Source organism: Cibotium barometz, chromosome 20 (genome assembly GCF_041138505.1).
Source record: "Cibotium barometz isolate CiBa-2024 chromosome 20, ASM4113850v1, whole genome shotgun sequence".
NCBI lineage: Eukaryota > Viridiplantae > Streptophyta > Polypodiopsida > Cyatheales > Cibotiaceae > Cibotium > Cibotium barometz.
In genome coordinates this window covers 26947337-26963298 of record NC_141065.1, presented here as the reverse complement: position 1 = coordinate 26963298, position 15962 = coordinate 26947337, and the positions used below count along the sequence as shown (strand labels likewise).

The following is a 15962-nucleotide window of genomic DNA, read 5'->3' as shown; positions in this document are numbered from 1 at the left end:
ATTCCTTGCAGGGCCAATGTGACCACCGAGGACGTTACCCAGTTGCTCATTCGGCATTGGTACCCAATTGTTGGCGGGATTCCTAGGACCATAGTGTCAGACCGAGATGCCAAGTTTACCAGTCATTTTTGGAGGACATTGTTTGATAACTTTGGTACTAAGTTGAATTTTTCCAAAGCATTTCACCCACAGACGAACGGCCAGATAGAGATATACAACCAGTTGGCCTTTGATGTGCTGAAGTGTTATGTCCACGATCAGCAAGGTAAGTGGGAATCATATTTGCCTTTAGTTCAAGCTGTTTTGAATGATTCTTTTTCTTCAGCTATTGGCAGGACTCCATATGAGGGAGCATTTGGCAGACCTTTCCAGTCATTGTTGACCAGGACCTCGTCTTCAATACCTAAAGCGAACAGAGTGACGGAGTCTTACTAAGAGATTTTAGAGTCAGTAAAAGACAGATTGGCTAAAGCGCAAGAGGCCTACACTCGACAGGCCAATAAAGACCAAAGGGAAATGAAGTTTTCGGAAGGGGATTGGGTTTATCTTCGGATTATGAAGCAAAGGTTGAAACAGGTGGGCAAGCGATGCCCAAAGTTGTCTTTCAGGAGCTTCGGACCTTTTCCCATCAGGAAAAAGATTAATGAGGTGTCTATGCAGTTAAAGCTACCTCCGAGTTGGACTATGCACGATGTGTTTCACGTCAGTTGGTTAAAGCCATATGCAGGTCCTATCCCTTCAGAAGTCAAAGACGAAGCGGAACCAGATATTATGGATGAAGCAGAAGTTATGGTTCCAGGACAAATCCTTCTGCACCGTTTCAAGCATAGCTCAGGCTGAAGACTACAACAGTTCCTCACGAAGTTTCAGGACCCAGGGACCCATGAAGCAGTATGGCTCGACAAAGAGTTCTTCGAAGACTATCCGGCATTATTGACGGATTATTTGGAGGCTATGCAGGTTCCGTCAAGTTAAGAAGAAGGGGATGTCACGTGCATCCCGCACTTGGATGCCACGTAGTACCTGTACCCGAAACCGACACAGGTGGGTAGGTAGAGAATACCACCGGGGCGCGAGACAACTTTCTCTAAGGAACTCGGCAAAATGGCCCGGACATTTCTGTACAGAAGGTGCAGGACCTGGGATGGTGAACTAGTCCCATGTGAGCCCAGTCCGGGACGAGTCAGCCAGGGATCCATCTCAGTTGTTCGAGGTCAGGTGTGCATTGTCCTGCACACGAGTCCAAGGTCAAGTGTGCACTATCCTCCACATGAAACAGTGCAGTCCGCGCTGTGAGTCTCCCTCTGGAATGATGTCAGTGATTCTGTGCATCTGGTATGGTACTAGATGCTAGGTCATTGAGTAGTTAGTTAGGGTTTGCTTTTAGAACAAGGGGCCAGCCCATAGGGCTACCCCAAGTTGTAGTGTGGGCATGGGGATGGTGTGAAACCACCCCCATGAGGGCCACGAAGGCCCTGGCTGTACCCACCAACCATGGGTAGGCCATGGGGGGTTGTAGGACAGCCCCAGGGGCAGGCCAGGGGTAGCCAACTGGTTATCCAGCCCTAGAAGAGGTGTAGGGCAAGTATGGGGGAGCCCATACAGGCTGCCCAGCCTCCAGAACAGGGGGTATTCAGTACCCAATCACCCGGTGTGGGCGCCTAAGTGCCCAGCCCTGTTTCCCATGCGCATAAGTGCCCAGCCATGCAGTAAAGTGATGCGCAGCACTTAAAGGATTATTTGCTGTATTTTCTCAATCGTGGGACATTTATTGGCTGGCCGGCTGCAGTAGTACTGGCCGACTGCTCATACTGGAGTAGTATAAATAGAGAGCCCACAATCCCATTCATTCATCTCATTTTCTCACCGAGAGCTCAAGCATAAGAGGCTAGACAAGCCAAGAGGGTGCTAAGCAAAGGGGTGAAGGATTTCAGGTCAAGGGCACGGAATTCCCAGCCAAGAAAGGTCCAAGATTTCTGTATTTTCTTTCAGATTTACATCATTCTAATAAAGCAAATACACCATCCGTGGTGGGGACCCTACAGAGGGTATTTGGGACCCAATACTGTGTCCTCTCCATCTCTCTCTCCCTCTCTCTATTTTCTGCACATCTCCTTTCAGTTTGTGCATTAATTTCCGTCGCGAAAAGAGTGCTGATTTTTGAGTATTGAAGTTACCGATTCTTCTCTGAAGCTTCCGCATGTTACAACTCCATCCGGCAAAATTTGCAAAAGAGAAGAGTCCACTTGTACATGCCTTAAAACCAAAGCAACCACCACTAAAGCCAAATATTCTCCACTTACTACAGACGGCAACTGTGAAGACTCTCCCTCAAGAGACTTGGCTGGAAACTTCCTCAGTTCGTTCTTGTGGCTTAGCGCAATTCAAAACCCTTGGTGTGTGCTCAACCCGAGAAATGAAAAAAGTCGAGACATGCACACATGCATCTCCTTCACATTCATCATCCTCCTCGGACTACTCCTTCAATGTCCTCGGACAATCCTTCACGATGTGCTAGGTGGAGTCACACTTGAAACACTAGTCGCTTGGCTCAAAAAAATTCTCCCAAGAGAGTCATGTCCATCACACTCAACCACTAGATCGAACTCTCCCATGTCTCAAGGGTTGTTGCAAGACAAACCACATCCAAAAGATCAAGGGGGCAATGTGCACAAACGTTTGAATGCAAGAATGGTTTCAAACCGTCCACAAAACACAGTAGAAGCTTCTTAAACCCAACTAGAGTTAGTTATCAATTCACTCTGTAAAAAGCACTCCAATGACCTCTTTTGATCATGCCGATATCTATGGGAACAAGCTCCTTCAAGCCGGCCTTGCCACACCCTCTTCGCAAGTGACAAAATGGTGCTACAGGTGGTCTTCCAACCACAAGAGTACGGCACACATCAAAGCCATGCGAACCAAATGGAGCTAAAAGACATCAGAACCACCTATTGCTGCCAACGTGGCTACCATCTTGCCAGTCCAATTGATGATGACTTCGTCGTCCATCTTCCCATGGAACTTGGGAGGCTTCAACAACTTCAAGAGCTGAATTCATTCCTCACGAGGCATGAAGGAGCAACTCGATAAACCAATAGTGTCCCGTCGTCGAGCCGATGAAAGCGAACGGGAACTATCCAGAGAGTTCGGTGGAGAGGGAGTTCATCAAGAAGACAGTCATCAATGACACGAATGGTGTCTCTCCTCCCGACCAGTTGCAAGCTCAAAAGGACAACTGCCAGACCAAGTGTGAGGCTCATTGGTTCTTCCATACCTGCATCCAAGGAAGTAAAAAACTCCACCCGACAGCGGTGCGCTACTTTATCCTCAGAATCATCCAGCCCTTTCTAAGAAGCGTGAACCTTTGATTCTAGAGCAATAGGTACTTGAGGTGCCACATCCATCATGTCAAGACGAGTAGACAACAGCTAGAACTGCATGTGCATCAATACTTGCTTTCATGCTAAGGTGTCACCATTTGGTCTAGAACCCCTTTCTAGTGAATAGTGCCCAGTGATCCTAGATGTCCAGATACAAGTAATGAGAACATGAGATTTCTAAAGAATATGTGAATTTGCGTCGTGCATGGTTGCATGTGAATCTAGAAGGATTTTTAGACACGTGAGACTGCCCTTGTCTGTTGATGGTCGTGTTTTGCATGACAAGAAATAATGCCCAAAGCCTAGAGGGTCCACACGTGGGGCTAAGGAGCTAGCAAGAAGAAGAGGTCTAGATTGGCTAAGAGCTTATAATTAATGCAAGAGAGGAGGTCTAGATTGGCTAAGAGCTTATAATTAATAGTCTAGGGCTAATAATGGCTGAAAGTTATAAATAAAGCGGGAAATCTTATAAATAAAGCAAGGGCCAATAATGGCCAAGTTATTTGACCTTGGGGGCACTCATGAGTTATTGACGTATCCACGTAGTAGACAAGAGAGCTACCAGGGGCGTGCAAGACCTCATGGCCATGGAGCTGCAAGGTGGGTGGTTCGGCCTCGTGGTATGGGACACTAGATTGGGGGCATCGGTACCACGTAGGTTCGTGGCAATCAAACCTTAGGTTCGGCCTAGTGGTATGGGACGCTAGATTGGGGCCATCGGTACTAAACAAGCTTGTGGCAATCAGACCTCAGGCTCGGGGGTAAGTCCAGAGGACTCTACGGTTGGGTGGTGAGTCACTAGCCACTATCTATCTATGATATGCAGCGGAAGTCTTTGTATTGGAAGATCCTATCACACAAATGCTCACACCGTCTTCTGTATCCTGAGTTTCATGAGTTTAGCAATCCACTTTAATACTTCAAACTTTAGAGAGATATGAGAGAGAGATATGAGAACTGTACACCAGATTGGGTCCCGAATTACCCACTGAAGGGTCCCCTATCCCGATATAACGAGATAGTATTTGCTTTATTTCTTTAGAGAGAATGACTGTGGACTGTAGATAAGCCAAACGCAAGATCTCGGAGGATCGGAGCTTGGCTGAACTGTACACGGCTGTAGAAACACCTCGATGAACTGATCTCGAGCCTATGCACTCTTCCCAAGGGCATGAGGAAGGGCTGCACACCTGAGGCTGAGAAAAGAAGGCCGTGGACTGTTCTATGCTATGTTAGAATTCTGTAAATGCTTATGAATGCTTGGTTACCTTTACCAGAGGGTTGGTGTATGCCTGGATGATGTACTGAAGCTGTTTACTGATGTAAACTGCTGCAGGACTGAAAACGCATACAAGAACTGCTGGAAATATGCAAACGCAGGGCTGTAGAGCTATTATCTGGCGTAGGACTGATGCTGGACTGAAACGCAAGCTACAGGGCTGCTGCTGGACAAAAACGCAGGTTTGAAGGGCTGAAGATCTGTAAACGCAGCTTGTAGGGGACTGTACTGCAGGTGGCTAATTCACATGCAGAAAACGCAAGAGTATATGCTGATTTGGGGCTGATCTGATGCGCTTATGGCTGTAGGGACTGCTGAATTGCATGCGTTGGAGAACCAAGGTTGTCTGAAGCAAACTCAAGCACTCCAAGGGCTGGATGAGACTAGTCTAGTGCTGAAGGCAAGGGAACTCCTAGGGCTGAGGAGGAAAGCTCTTAGCACACTGAAGACTGAATGAGAAACTAAGCCCTATGCAAGCCTATTTATACTAACTAGAGGCTGGTCAAGTTGGCTGGTCATTTATTTAATAAAGTTTATATTTATAAATGACAATAAATGCTAAATAAATACCAAAAAATATGAAAAAAATACCAAATAAATCCTAGTAAATTCCCTAAGGCTTCTGGGATGTTCTAAATGATGCACAGGCATATGAATGCATATTATGCAAGATGCAGAGTGCTTTCTGATGCAAACCCTAAGGCTTCTACTGACTCTACATGCATGAATGATTCTCTCCAACTGGGTTAAGGGACTTGACTGACTGACTGACCCGCTAAGGCTGAGGAATGACCTACGTAGCTTGTGCCTAACTTATCCTGGACTTAGGATGTACAATGGGGTCACGGCATATGACAAATATCATCCTACTGGGTTCTAATAATGTACAACTGTTGCACTGCTGATGATGAGCCAGTTTGTCACCACGCACTGAGTGCAAAGTGCATGTGACATTCCCTCCTGCTTAGCTTGGCGGCAGGTTCATGGCTTCCAAGTAGTCCGCCAATAACTAGGGGTACTCCTGGAAGAACTCCTCGTCTAGCCATACGGCTTCGTGGGTGCCTCGATCTCGGAATTTCGTATAGAACTGACGTATCCGTCGACCAGAACCATGCTTCCATCGATGAAGAAGGATCTGCTTAAGCTCAATAACTTCTGCTTCGTCTACCACGTCTAGCTGCTATTCATCTGAAACATCAAACACTTCCAGACCAACATATGGTTTTAGCCAAGAATCATGGAAAACATCATGCATTGTCCAACTGGTAGGCAATTTTAACTTCATGGAGACATCACTTAACTTTTTAACTATTGGAAAAGGGCCAAAACTACGGAATGAAAGCTTGGGACAATGTTTGCCCACTTGTTTCAATCTTTGTTTCATGATGCACTGAGAGACTCAATCCCCTTCCTTGAAGTGGATATCTCGTCTAAACTTACATGCCTGTCTGTGAACTGAATGATGGCCAGGCTCAAAATTGAGGGCCAAACTGGGTTGAGTACCAAACTCTGCGGAATCGACATACTGATCTTCTAAGTCTTTTCCAGAGATGTTGAGAATGGTAGACTCCTGACTGGTCGGGATGCTAGTCTTTCTACTAAGAACATCTGCTACTGGGTTATGCTGACCACGGATGTACTTAATCATTCCTCCAACTTGTTGGAAGAGCTGACCCTGTCTAGTGTGCTGAGCACTCCACTGGGCACTTGGCATCATCGAGAGCCACTTAAGTGCTTGGTGGTCTGTGGTGGTGACTGTGAAAATGTGTCCATAAGGAACATGTTTCAAATGTTTGAGAACTGACTGCTGTTCTAGCTTGCCCTTGAAAGTCTTGGAAAGACAAGAGGGAAACTTGCTAGGAGGTTCTGCTAACTGTGGGATACTGGGTAGGAGATCATTCTTAAAAATGTCTGGAATGAGAAAGGAGATCTACTAACTGAGGGACTGAAGATGATGAGACAGCGGTTATTGATGAGATAGAAGCTCTCTGAGCATAAATTAATGCTCCTTCTGCTCCTTGCACATAGCTCGTCTGGCCTGGAGATGTGAAATCAATGGAATGCCAAGAATGCTTCTATCCCCACGAATCATGACAGGCTCAGGAAAACCTTTACAAATAGTAAAAGTGTCCTGCCCCCAATCGGGAATAGGCTCATACTGACGGAACCACTGAATTCCTAAGATCATGTCACACCCCAACAGAGATGAGACAATGAAATCTCGTTGAAATGAGGCCTTCTGAACTTCAAAGGCAAATTGTTGTGCCTTCTGGGAAATATGGGTGCGAAGACCAAGTGTAAACCCGTCCACATCCAGATGATATGGGACTAATGTGCAGTTCAATTTATTAGCCAACTGGGGAGAGATGGCGTCTTCAAAACTACCCATATCGAAAAGGACTACAAACTGTCGGCCCTGGGCAGAGCCATAAGCTCAGATGAGGCTCTTCTGAGCAGCATCGCTCTCACCCTCCTACTTAGCATCAAATACCACGGATGGCATAGGATGCATGGAAGGTAAAAGTTGAACTGCATTTGAGTAGGTGGGGCTGGAGGAGCTGGGGAGGTTGTGGCAACTGTGGCAGAAGGAGTTTTGGCCACTTGTGCCGCTTGCCATTTGTGGCAATCCTTCTTACCATGCCCTATAATATGACAAAAAAAACATCTATTTTCTGACTGGTACTTCCTTTGCTCCTCTGGAGGAAGATAACCTCCAATAATGTCTGCTTTAGCCTTTTCATCGAGGGTTTTCTTACCCCCCGAACTGGAGCTATTACTGTTGTCCTTCTTAGCATCTTTAGAAGACGCGTTACCTTTCCCTGTTTGTGCAGCTGATTGCTGCTGCTGGGATTTGGTACTGGACTGAGATGACTGCTTGGGCTTGCCCCCGTTAAGCTTCATTTCTTCATTCTGAGCGAGAGTCCGAGCCCGGTCATATGTACTTGGTTCAAAGTTACGAACTGTGAACCGAATGTTAAAGTCCAATCCACGAATGAATTGCTCCATCTTAGCCTGCTAAGATAACCCTAACTGCTGTGCTAAAGTAATAATTTTACCGAAAAACTGAAGCACTGGGGATCCGTTCTGTCTGAGTTCATAGAACTCGTCTTTCAGACCGGTCATGTATTGGGGCGGGAGAAGTCTGGTCTTCAGGTCATGGACAAAGATGTCCCAGTCAAAGGTTGTGACACCTGTGGCCTGGTCTGTATGAATACTAGACCAATGTTGCCACCAAGTGGCTGCCTCACCAGTGAGATGGGGAGCCGCTAAGTGGACTTTGTCTTGAGGGTCTGTGATCCTAGCTAATGGAAAATGAGCATTAAACTGATGAATAAATTGATTAACTGATGAATGATCACACTTACCATCATACTTACTGAAGTTTGGTTGACTGCGAATGATGGTGGTTGATGCTGCTGCGGACTGCTAGCAGGTGACACCTATGACTGGGGAGACTGAGGAGAGCTGTTGATACCTCAAGTGTATGGCCTCCTTTTCCCGTTGGTGCTCGAGTAACATACGTTCTCGATCAAGCTCACGTTGGTGCTCGAGTAACATACGTTCTCGATCAAGCTCACGTTGGTGTTCCCGAGCGGCGAGTTCAGTCTGACGCCGATCTTCGTCAATCCTGCATTGGGCTTCCTCATAGTCCCGTCTTTCTGCTTTTTCTCTTTTCCTTTCGGCCTCATCCTCTCTCCTTTGTTGTTCCATCTGAAAGAAGAGGGAGATGTAGTCGAGTGCTGCTGGAGGTGTAGAAGGACGTGCTGCTGCTGCCTCCAAGAGTTGGAGACGCTCCATGAGCAGCTGGTTCTGAGCTCTAAGATGAGCTATGGTGTCTGATGTAGGCGGAAGAACATGGTCTCCTTCGAGGGAGACGTCTTCCGGCTGATGAGTACTCTCTTCTGTAGACATGATGCTAAAGTCGGTGGTCGTGCTGGAACGCAATCTAACCATCCAAGGATGCCCCCACGCTAGGATACGGTGTGTGTGGACAATCTGAATCTGATACCAATGTGACATGCAGCGGAAGTCTTTGTATTGGAAGATCCTGTCACACAAATGCTCACACCGTCTTCTGTATCCTAAGTTTCATGAGTTTAGCAATCCACTTTCATACTTCAAACTTTAAAGAGATATGAGAGAGAGATATGAGAACTGTACACCAGATTGGGTCCCGAATTACCCACTGAAGGGTCCCCTATCCCGATAACGAGATAGTATTTGCTTTATTTCTTTAGAGAGAATGATTGTGAACTGTAGATAAGCCAATGCAAGATCTCGGAGGATCGGAGCTTGGCTGAACTGTACACGGCTGTAGAAACACCTCGATGAACTGATCTCGAGCCTATGCACTCTTCCCAAGGGCATGAGGAAGGGCTGCACACCTGAGGCTGAGAAAAGAAGGCGGTGGACTGTTCTATGCTATGTTAGAATGCTGTAAATGCTTATGAATGCTTGGTTACCTTCACCAGAGGGTTGGTGTATGCTTGGATGATGTACTGAAGCTAATTACTCATGTAAACTGCTGTAGGACTGAAAACGCATAGAAGAACTGCTGGAAATATGCAAACGCAGGGCTGTAGAGCTGTTTTCTGGCGTAGGACTGATGCTGGACTTTTGAAGGGCTGAAGATCTATAAACGCAGCTTCTAGGGGACTGAACTGCAGGTGGCTGATTCACATGCAGAAAACGCAAGAGTATATGCTGATTTGGGGCTGATCTGATGCGCTTATGGCTGTAGGGACTACTGAATTGCATGCGTTGGAGAACCAAGGTTGGCTGAAGCAAACTCAAGCACTCCAAGGGCTGGATGAGACTAGTCTAGTGCTGAAGGCCAAGGGAACTCCTAGGGCTGAGGAGGAAAGCTCTTAGCACACTGAAGACTGAATGAGAAACTAAGCCCTATGCAAGCCTATTTATACTAACTAGAGGCTGGTCAAGTTGGCTGATCATTTATTTAATAAAGTTTATACTTATAAATGACAATAAATGCTAAATAAATACCAAAAAATATGGGAAAAATACCAGATAAATCCTAGTAAATTCCCTAAGGCTTCTGGGATGTTCTAAATGATGCACAGGCATATGAATGCATATTATGCAGGATGCAGAGTGCTTTCCGATGCAAACCCTAAGGCTTCTACTGACTCTACATGCATGAATGATTCTCTCCAAGTGGGTTAAGGGACTTGACTGACTGACTCACCCGCTAAGGCTGAGCAATGACCTACGTAGCTCGTGCCTGACTTATCCTGGACTGAGGATGTACAATGGGGTCACGGCGTACGACAAATATCATCCTACTGGGTTCTAATAATGTACAACTGTTGCACTGCTGATGATGAGCCAGTTTGTCACCATGCACTGAGTGCAGAGTGCATGTGACACTATCGTGGTCACGCGATGCATACAATGTTAGGTCTATGAAACCTCATTAGGGTTTCAGTTCTAGGCTAAATGAAGTCAAAGATCGCCAAAATAGAGTGGGCATCCCTATTTCACACCAATTGTACTAGAGATCTCCTGTGCATACCTCATGAGGCTCTGACCCAGTTTACAACTAAGTCATATAGTGTTGTGATGCCCCATATCATCTCTGATGATAAACCCGAATCATGTAGACGTTGCCTAAGGACAGTGTCAAATGCCTTGCAGAAATCCACAGAGCAGCAATACACCCCGTGTCACTCTAATCTTGCCTCCTCCATAATAGCCCTCAAGATGAAGGTGTGGTCCAATAAAGAGTAGATCTTCCGGAATCCTCCATGTCCCTTAGCCCTGTTTCCATACATTTCCCCCATGGAGCTAAGCTCTGCCCCATAAAGCTTGGCCAGTGTGTGGCCAATCTTATTAGTCATGTAGTTACCCGGATCAGATGGATCCCCCGCGGTGATGACGGGGACGATGGTAATAACGGACCAAGCGGCTGGGAAGCCATGGCAAAGGGCTCTATTGAATATGTGTGCCAACAGAGGTGCAAGGTTGTCACATGCATGTGCAATTTGCTCTGCTAGTAGCCCCTCGTGATCGTGGGCATGCCCATTTCGAAGTTCGTGTATGGCGAAGTGACATTGGAGAAAGTGAAGAGGGTTGACAAAGTGGGGTGGGGATCTAGTGGTGGGACGAGGGATGGCTGCATAGTTGCCACGAAACCTGTGTCATACACTGCAAAGATCCTGCGTAAGTGTGGCCTCCTCTTGACCCCGGTGCCCCTCTGAATGTGCAAGTCTCTCCTCTATACACTATATCTGTAGTAACCCTCTCTGGTGTGTCGAAGCCTGTTCCAGTGAAAGTCTCAGCTAGGCATCCAGGATCCGACCAAAATGTTCCGTTACAATTCTAAGTAGTCATATTCAATCCTGTGGGAGTGGTGACTAGCACCTAAAAAGGAACATGACTTTTACCTCAATCATGAGGTGGCTTTACCCCTGCCCTTGCCACCAAGGTTCAACTCTCAAACGGCTTCATACAAAATAACAAGTCTATTGAAGGCATTAAAAAATAAAGAGTCTTACAAATGGAACCCAATTGGAAGTTCTGCGCCGCAAGTGAAGGACCAAGAACTCCGCAACTGCCGAAATAGAAGGTTGCTGGCCTATAGTTTTGCTCCATTTTAGCCTGTGGAGCTCTGATAATATAGCAACACGATACCTGGAAAATGGCAATACCCTTGTCATGTAATCATTCAAGATAGTTGTACAAACAAAGATCAAATAACTAAGGATTCCAACCACAAACTGACCAACCCAATCCTCCCCTTTCATACTTTTCCCAAGCAACTCACTCAGAACATTCAGTAAAAGCTATTGTTAAGATAAACTGCCCCATCACTAATGCTGACTTGGATCAACTTTACAATTCAAAAAGTAATGATGGATAAATTGTAGCTATCAAGCCATAACAGATTTTTTTATTTTTTAAATCTTAAGCATAAGACCTCCAACAAAACAAGGATCATCAACCTCAAGAGCACAAAGACCTGTCAATGATTGCAAGAACGTCAAGGGCATTCATGAACAGATGGCAGACATGAGGATGTCAATGGAATCTTTAGATCTTGCTTGAAAGATGGTCTGACTTTTGCCAGCAGATATAGTGCATGATTAAAGCATAAACTATACACTCTCAGCCCTGATTTTACAAGTATGAAGCTCAATTGAGCCCTAAATCAGCCAACTCCTTAATGACTTCAATTGAAACATAAATTGTTCAGAGTACAAGCCTTAAACCTCTTTTCATATTGATCAATGCCTTGGGCAAAATCAGTAGCTAATGGGCATGAAGCACAAATGGACAGTTTCAGTGCAATTTTAGACCAGTTTTGGGAGCCAAAGCATGAGCAGATTAGTCAGTCCGAGAAGCCTAGCATTGGGCACCCTTTTAGCCCAATCTGTACGCCTTAAGTGACTTTATCACACTTTTCAACTACTTGAAGTTGGGTGGTGTTTCTCCTATAAATAGAACCCAAATCCCTTCATTTCTCATCATCTTCCACCTCAGCAAACCCACAAGCACCGTTACTCAGCTCCCTCATACGCCACTTTCAGTCAACAAAGTACCGGAAGAGTTGCTCTAGTTCCCAATCTGTTGATGCATAGAGAGAGCACAAGTGAGGTAACTTAGAAGTTTTTTAAACTTTTTCTTAACTTTCATTCTCATATGATATCACTAAAGTAAATACTCTACAAAGGAAGAGAGAGGGGGGGGCAGGAGCATCCTAGCCACTAGGACCTAAGTGCTGTGTACGCAACATGAATTATCGTTCAAGTTTACATTGTCAATTTGATCCAAACTTCAAATTAAATGTGTTAATTAATTGCTTCTGCAACCTAACATGCAATGTGCTCAGCCATTGGAAGGACACCATATGAAACCACCAGTTTCTGTCATTAACCACACGCATGTTTGAGTGTATGGATGTAGCAGACAAGGTGACAGAAACTTACGGAGTCCGTTAAGTAAAAGATTAGTAAGACACACACCAATTACAAGTACCAAGCAGATCAATGATGTGATGTATGAAGCTGATACTTGACTGAAGCTCAGGATCACAAAGCAAAGATTGCAGAAAGTTGGAAATAAATGTATGGAGGTTTCTTTCAGGAAGTTTTTGGTCCTTTTCCCATTACCAAAGTGATTAATGATGTATATATGGAGCCGGAGCCGGAGCCTGGAGTAGCCAAAGAGCTGAATAATGCACAAACATTTTCACCACTCTCATGTTCCTCAATAAATGGCCAAGCTTTATAAAAACATACTTGATGACTGTATGGTTGTTCCCCCCCCCTCCCCCTGTATGAGATAGCCTTCTCCTCAGAGAGTGGACAGCTGGAGGAGAAGCGTCCCTTTCCCCTTCTTGATTACTTGACTCCCGCCCTGTACATGAGGCAAGTTTGTATCTAGCCCTTCGTGGCTGTTTTTAGCCCTCCGAGGCTGTTTTTTCAGTAACTAATAGAAGGATCTTTTTCCCAGAAAAAAAAAAACATACTTGATGACTGGGTTGAGAGGCCAGACTTGGTTCAGACATGACCACTTCAATTTATATCATGAGCAAAAGATTTATTGCTGCTTTCTAAAATTTGTGATTGGACTTCCATGCCACTAAGTGAAGAAGTCAAGGCAGACTTCACACCACTGAATGACGCTCAGAGGAGATGGACAGTACAGCCTACCCATGATGACTGTCTTAGTGAGTCTGCATGATCTAAGACAGCCGTCTCAATACAATCAATGCAGACAACTTAGTACTTCTCTCACAAACTCTAACCATGAATTGCCACATACTTTAGATGCATTACATGCTTCTTGTATGAATAGGGGTCAAAGACTTAACCTTAGAAAAACCAAGGTACTAGTCCTTTACTTTTGATGGGACACCAGATGAAATAGAGAGTGCATACACATAATTCAGGCCTCAGATTCATAACACTGCATCTTGAACCCCAATTTATCAAATTCAAACTAGCCAGCTAAAGTGGAGTCACACAGAGTGATTATTCTCATGCCACGTTAGTAGTAAGCCTTCCTTCTCTTAAGAAAATCACATGTTTCCAAATTGTGGTAGAGTTAACTTTTGGATCAAAAGTCCTATTTGAACCCATTAACGTTAGGGAGATAGGAAGCTTGAAAGATCGTGTTATAACATTGCCCTTGTAATGATACAAGAAGATGATAAACAATCATAGGCACTCCATAGAAGACTCAAAAACATTGACAGGCTGCCATGAATTGGAATGTCAAAGAAAGAACCTGGATGAGAACTTGATGGCTTTGAATTTGCCACGACCATCAGTTCTGACGTTGATGATAAACTCCTGGGCATGATGAGGCTGGGGATCATCCCTTCCAATGACAGGTGCCGCCGTTTCAAAGTCAGTCACAACATCGTATGAGTTGGTGACATTAAGGGTGGCAGGATCGAGAGTTATGATGGATGTTTGGGAGATGCAGAGAATCCTTTTGTACTTGCCTCTCCAGGAGTGCTTGGTAACCATGTAGCGGGCGAGGTACTCAGGCTCTTCTTGTACATGTGCTTCTTGTGCAGACGTGGTCTCCGATGAGAGGGATGTAGATGCTGAAGAGGAAGGGCGATTGACGAAATCCATGGTCTGCAGGAGGTGGAGGGGGTGCAATGGGGGGCGCGCATTCGAGCGGAGAAGCCACCAGCTCCACGCCGCTTCCTTGCGGCCCCCCGACTGACTTGCCCCCAGCTCTTCCCGCTTCTGAGAAACACTACTCTCGTCTTCTTCAAAGCTCTCAATCTCTGTAGATGAAAAAAAGCCCTAAGGCACAGTTGTTTCCTTCAATGGCCCGCAAGCTCTTCACATAAACACCAAAAAGAAGAAGCTCACAATCTGTGCAAGTGGCATAGCGCAGAAGAAACTCTAAAGGGGCTTGATCGCACTGTCTCAACTGTTCAAAAGCTCGACCGGACAGTGGCAGCTAATATCTGCCAGTGTCGTGCCGCAGAAGAAATCGGTGAAATCTCGAATCGCCCTGCTTCTGCTTTCCTAGAAAAAGCATAAAAAGATCGAATAACACAGTACCTGCTTTTGATGGTGCTTCAGCAGAGCCAAAGCCAGAGAGACGGGAATTCCCCCAAGTTTCGTCTCCGATTAGCAGAATTCATCGAGAGGAAGAATCAGCGATGGCGTGCCAATGAGAACCGACAGAGTGCAATGGCGATGGCGATAGCGATCTTCAGCGCCCAAGCGAGAGAGTTTCTGAGATGAAACCAACGAAGCGTTGTAAAAACAGTGATCAACGAAGAGATGCTGGCGATATCGAAGGCGAAGAGGGGGAGCTACAAGAAGGTTTGGCTATGGAGATCCGTAAGAATTCAGAAGGCCGTAACGATGGCAGGAAAAGCTTTACGTTGATGTTTGCTGTCAACGAATCAGAGGAGGAGCTGCAAATTCGCAGTGTAAATCCTGTTAAAAATATGAAAAAAATGTCGTAATGATTAATTGTTTGATCTATAAGGTCGTTCCACATTTGGATTGACGGTGGGCTCCTAACCATCACCTCGGTGTCCCCCCTAGTCCCCTTAGAGCATGGAAGTCTCGAGCAACACATGATGCTCGCCAGGTTGCAATAGTGGATGTCTATCGTAAGGGTGCAGGGGGAGGGCCCGCATGTGTCTGTGTGAGTTTAGGATAGGAATTCCCATTAAACAAAACACACACAAGGCCATCATCTCTGCATTCCCCTCAAAATCCTGAGTGGCTCCCCCTCCTTCCCATTCCCATCACCATGTGGTTGTCTCTCTACTCTCCTAGCCTATCACACCACTATCACTAGCCTATCCCCAATTGTAACAGCTAGGAATGGCCATGGATCAATGTTACATCCCATTACCCAAGGCTAGAGGTCGGTTAGCACACCTACCTCTAGGCTAGGTTAACCTAGGTGTTGCGATAGAGAATCTGAAGGGGAGGTCTAGATGTGAAAAGAGGCATTGGGCTAATAATAGCTCTTGGTTTATATAAGTCGGTGGAGCCGATTTAAGGGGTTAATCATTCCAATCCTAGATTTGCAGCCTAGAAGGAACTACTCTCTGCAATGATAGAAGTAGTGTGTCCTGGTGGTATGGGATGCTAGGGCTTACTATTGTACATGTATGCTATATCTCTAGATGCCACTAGACCTCAAGCTTGAGGAAGAGCTTGAGGGGATTTACACTAGGGCGGTGAGCTAGATGCCAGATTCATTGTGCCCCTATAATTGAAAGATTGAAAGTTACCCATAGGTGGGCTTGCAAGACGTGGTACTTACATTGGTATCATTGGTAGAGAGCTTTT

General features: G+C 45.6%; 1 protein-coding gene across 1 annotated transcript in view; it reads right to left on the bottom strand.

Moving 5' to 3' along the window:
* GRV2 (DNAJ heat shock N-terminal domain-containing protein) overlaps window positions 1–15113 on the bottom strand; it is a 58359-nt gene extending 43246 nt beyond the window's left edge. Inside the window, exons 1-3 of the mRNA XM_086814675.1 lie at window positions 14709–15113; window positions 13912–14425; window positions 11178–11313 (exon numbers count right to left, since the gene is read on the bottom strand). Coding sequence (XP_086670801.1) covers window positions 11178–11313; window positions 13912–14267 — 492 coding nt within the window. The 5' untranslated portion in view covers window positions 14268–14425; window positions 14709–15113. The remainder of the gene's footprint in view (window positions 1–11177; window positions 11314–13911; window positions 14426–14708) is intronic.
* Window positions 15114–15962: the final 849 nt, after the last annotated feature.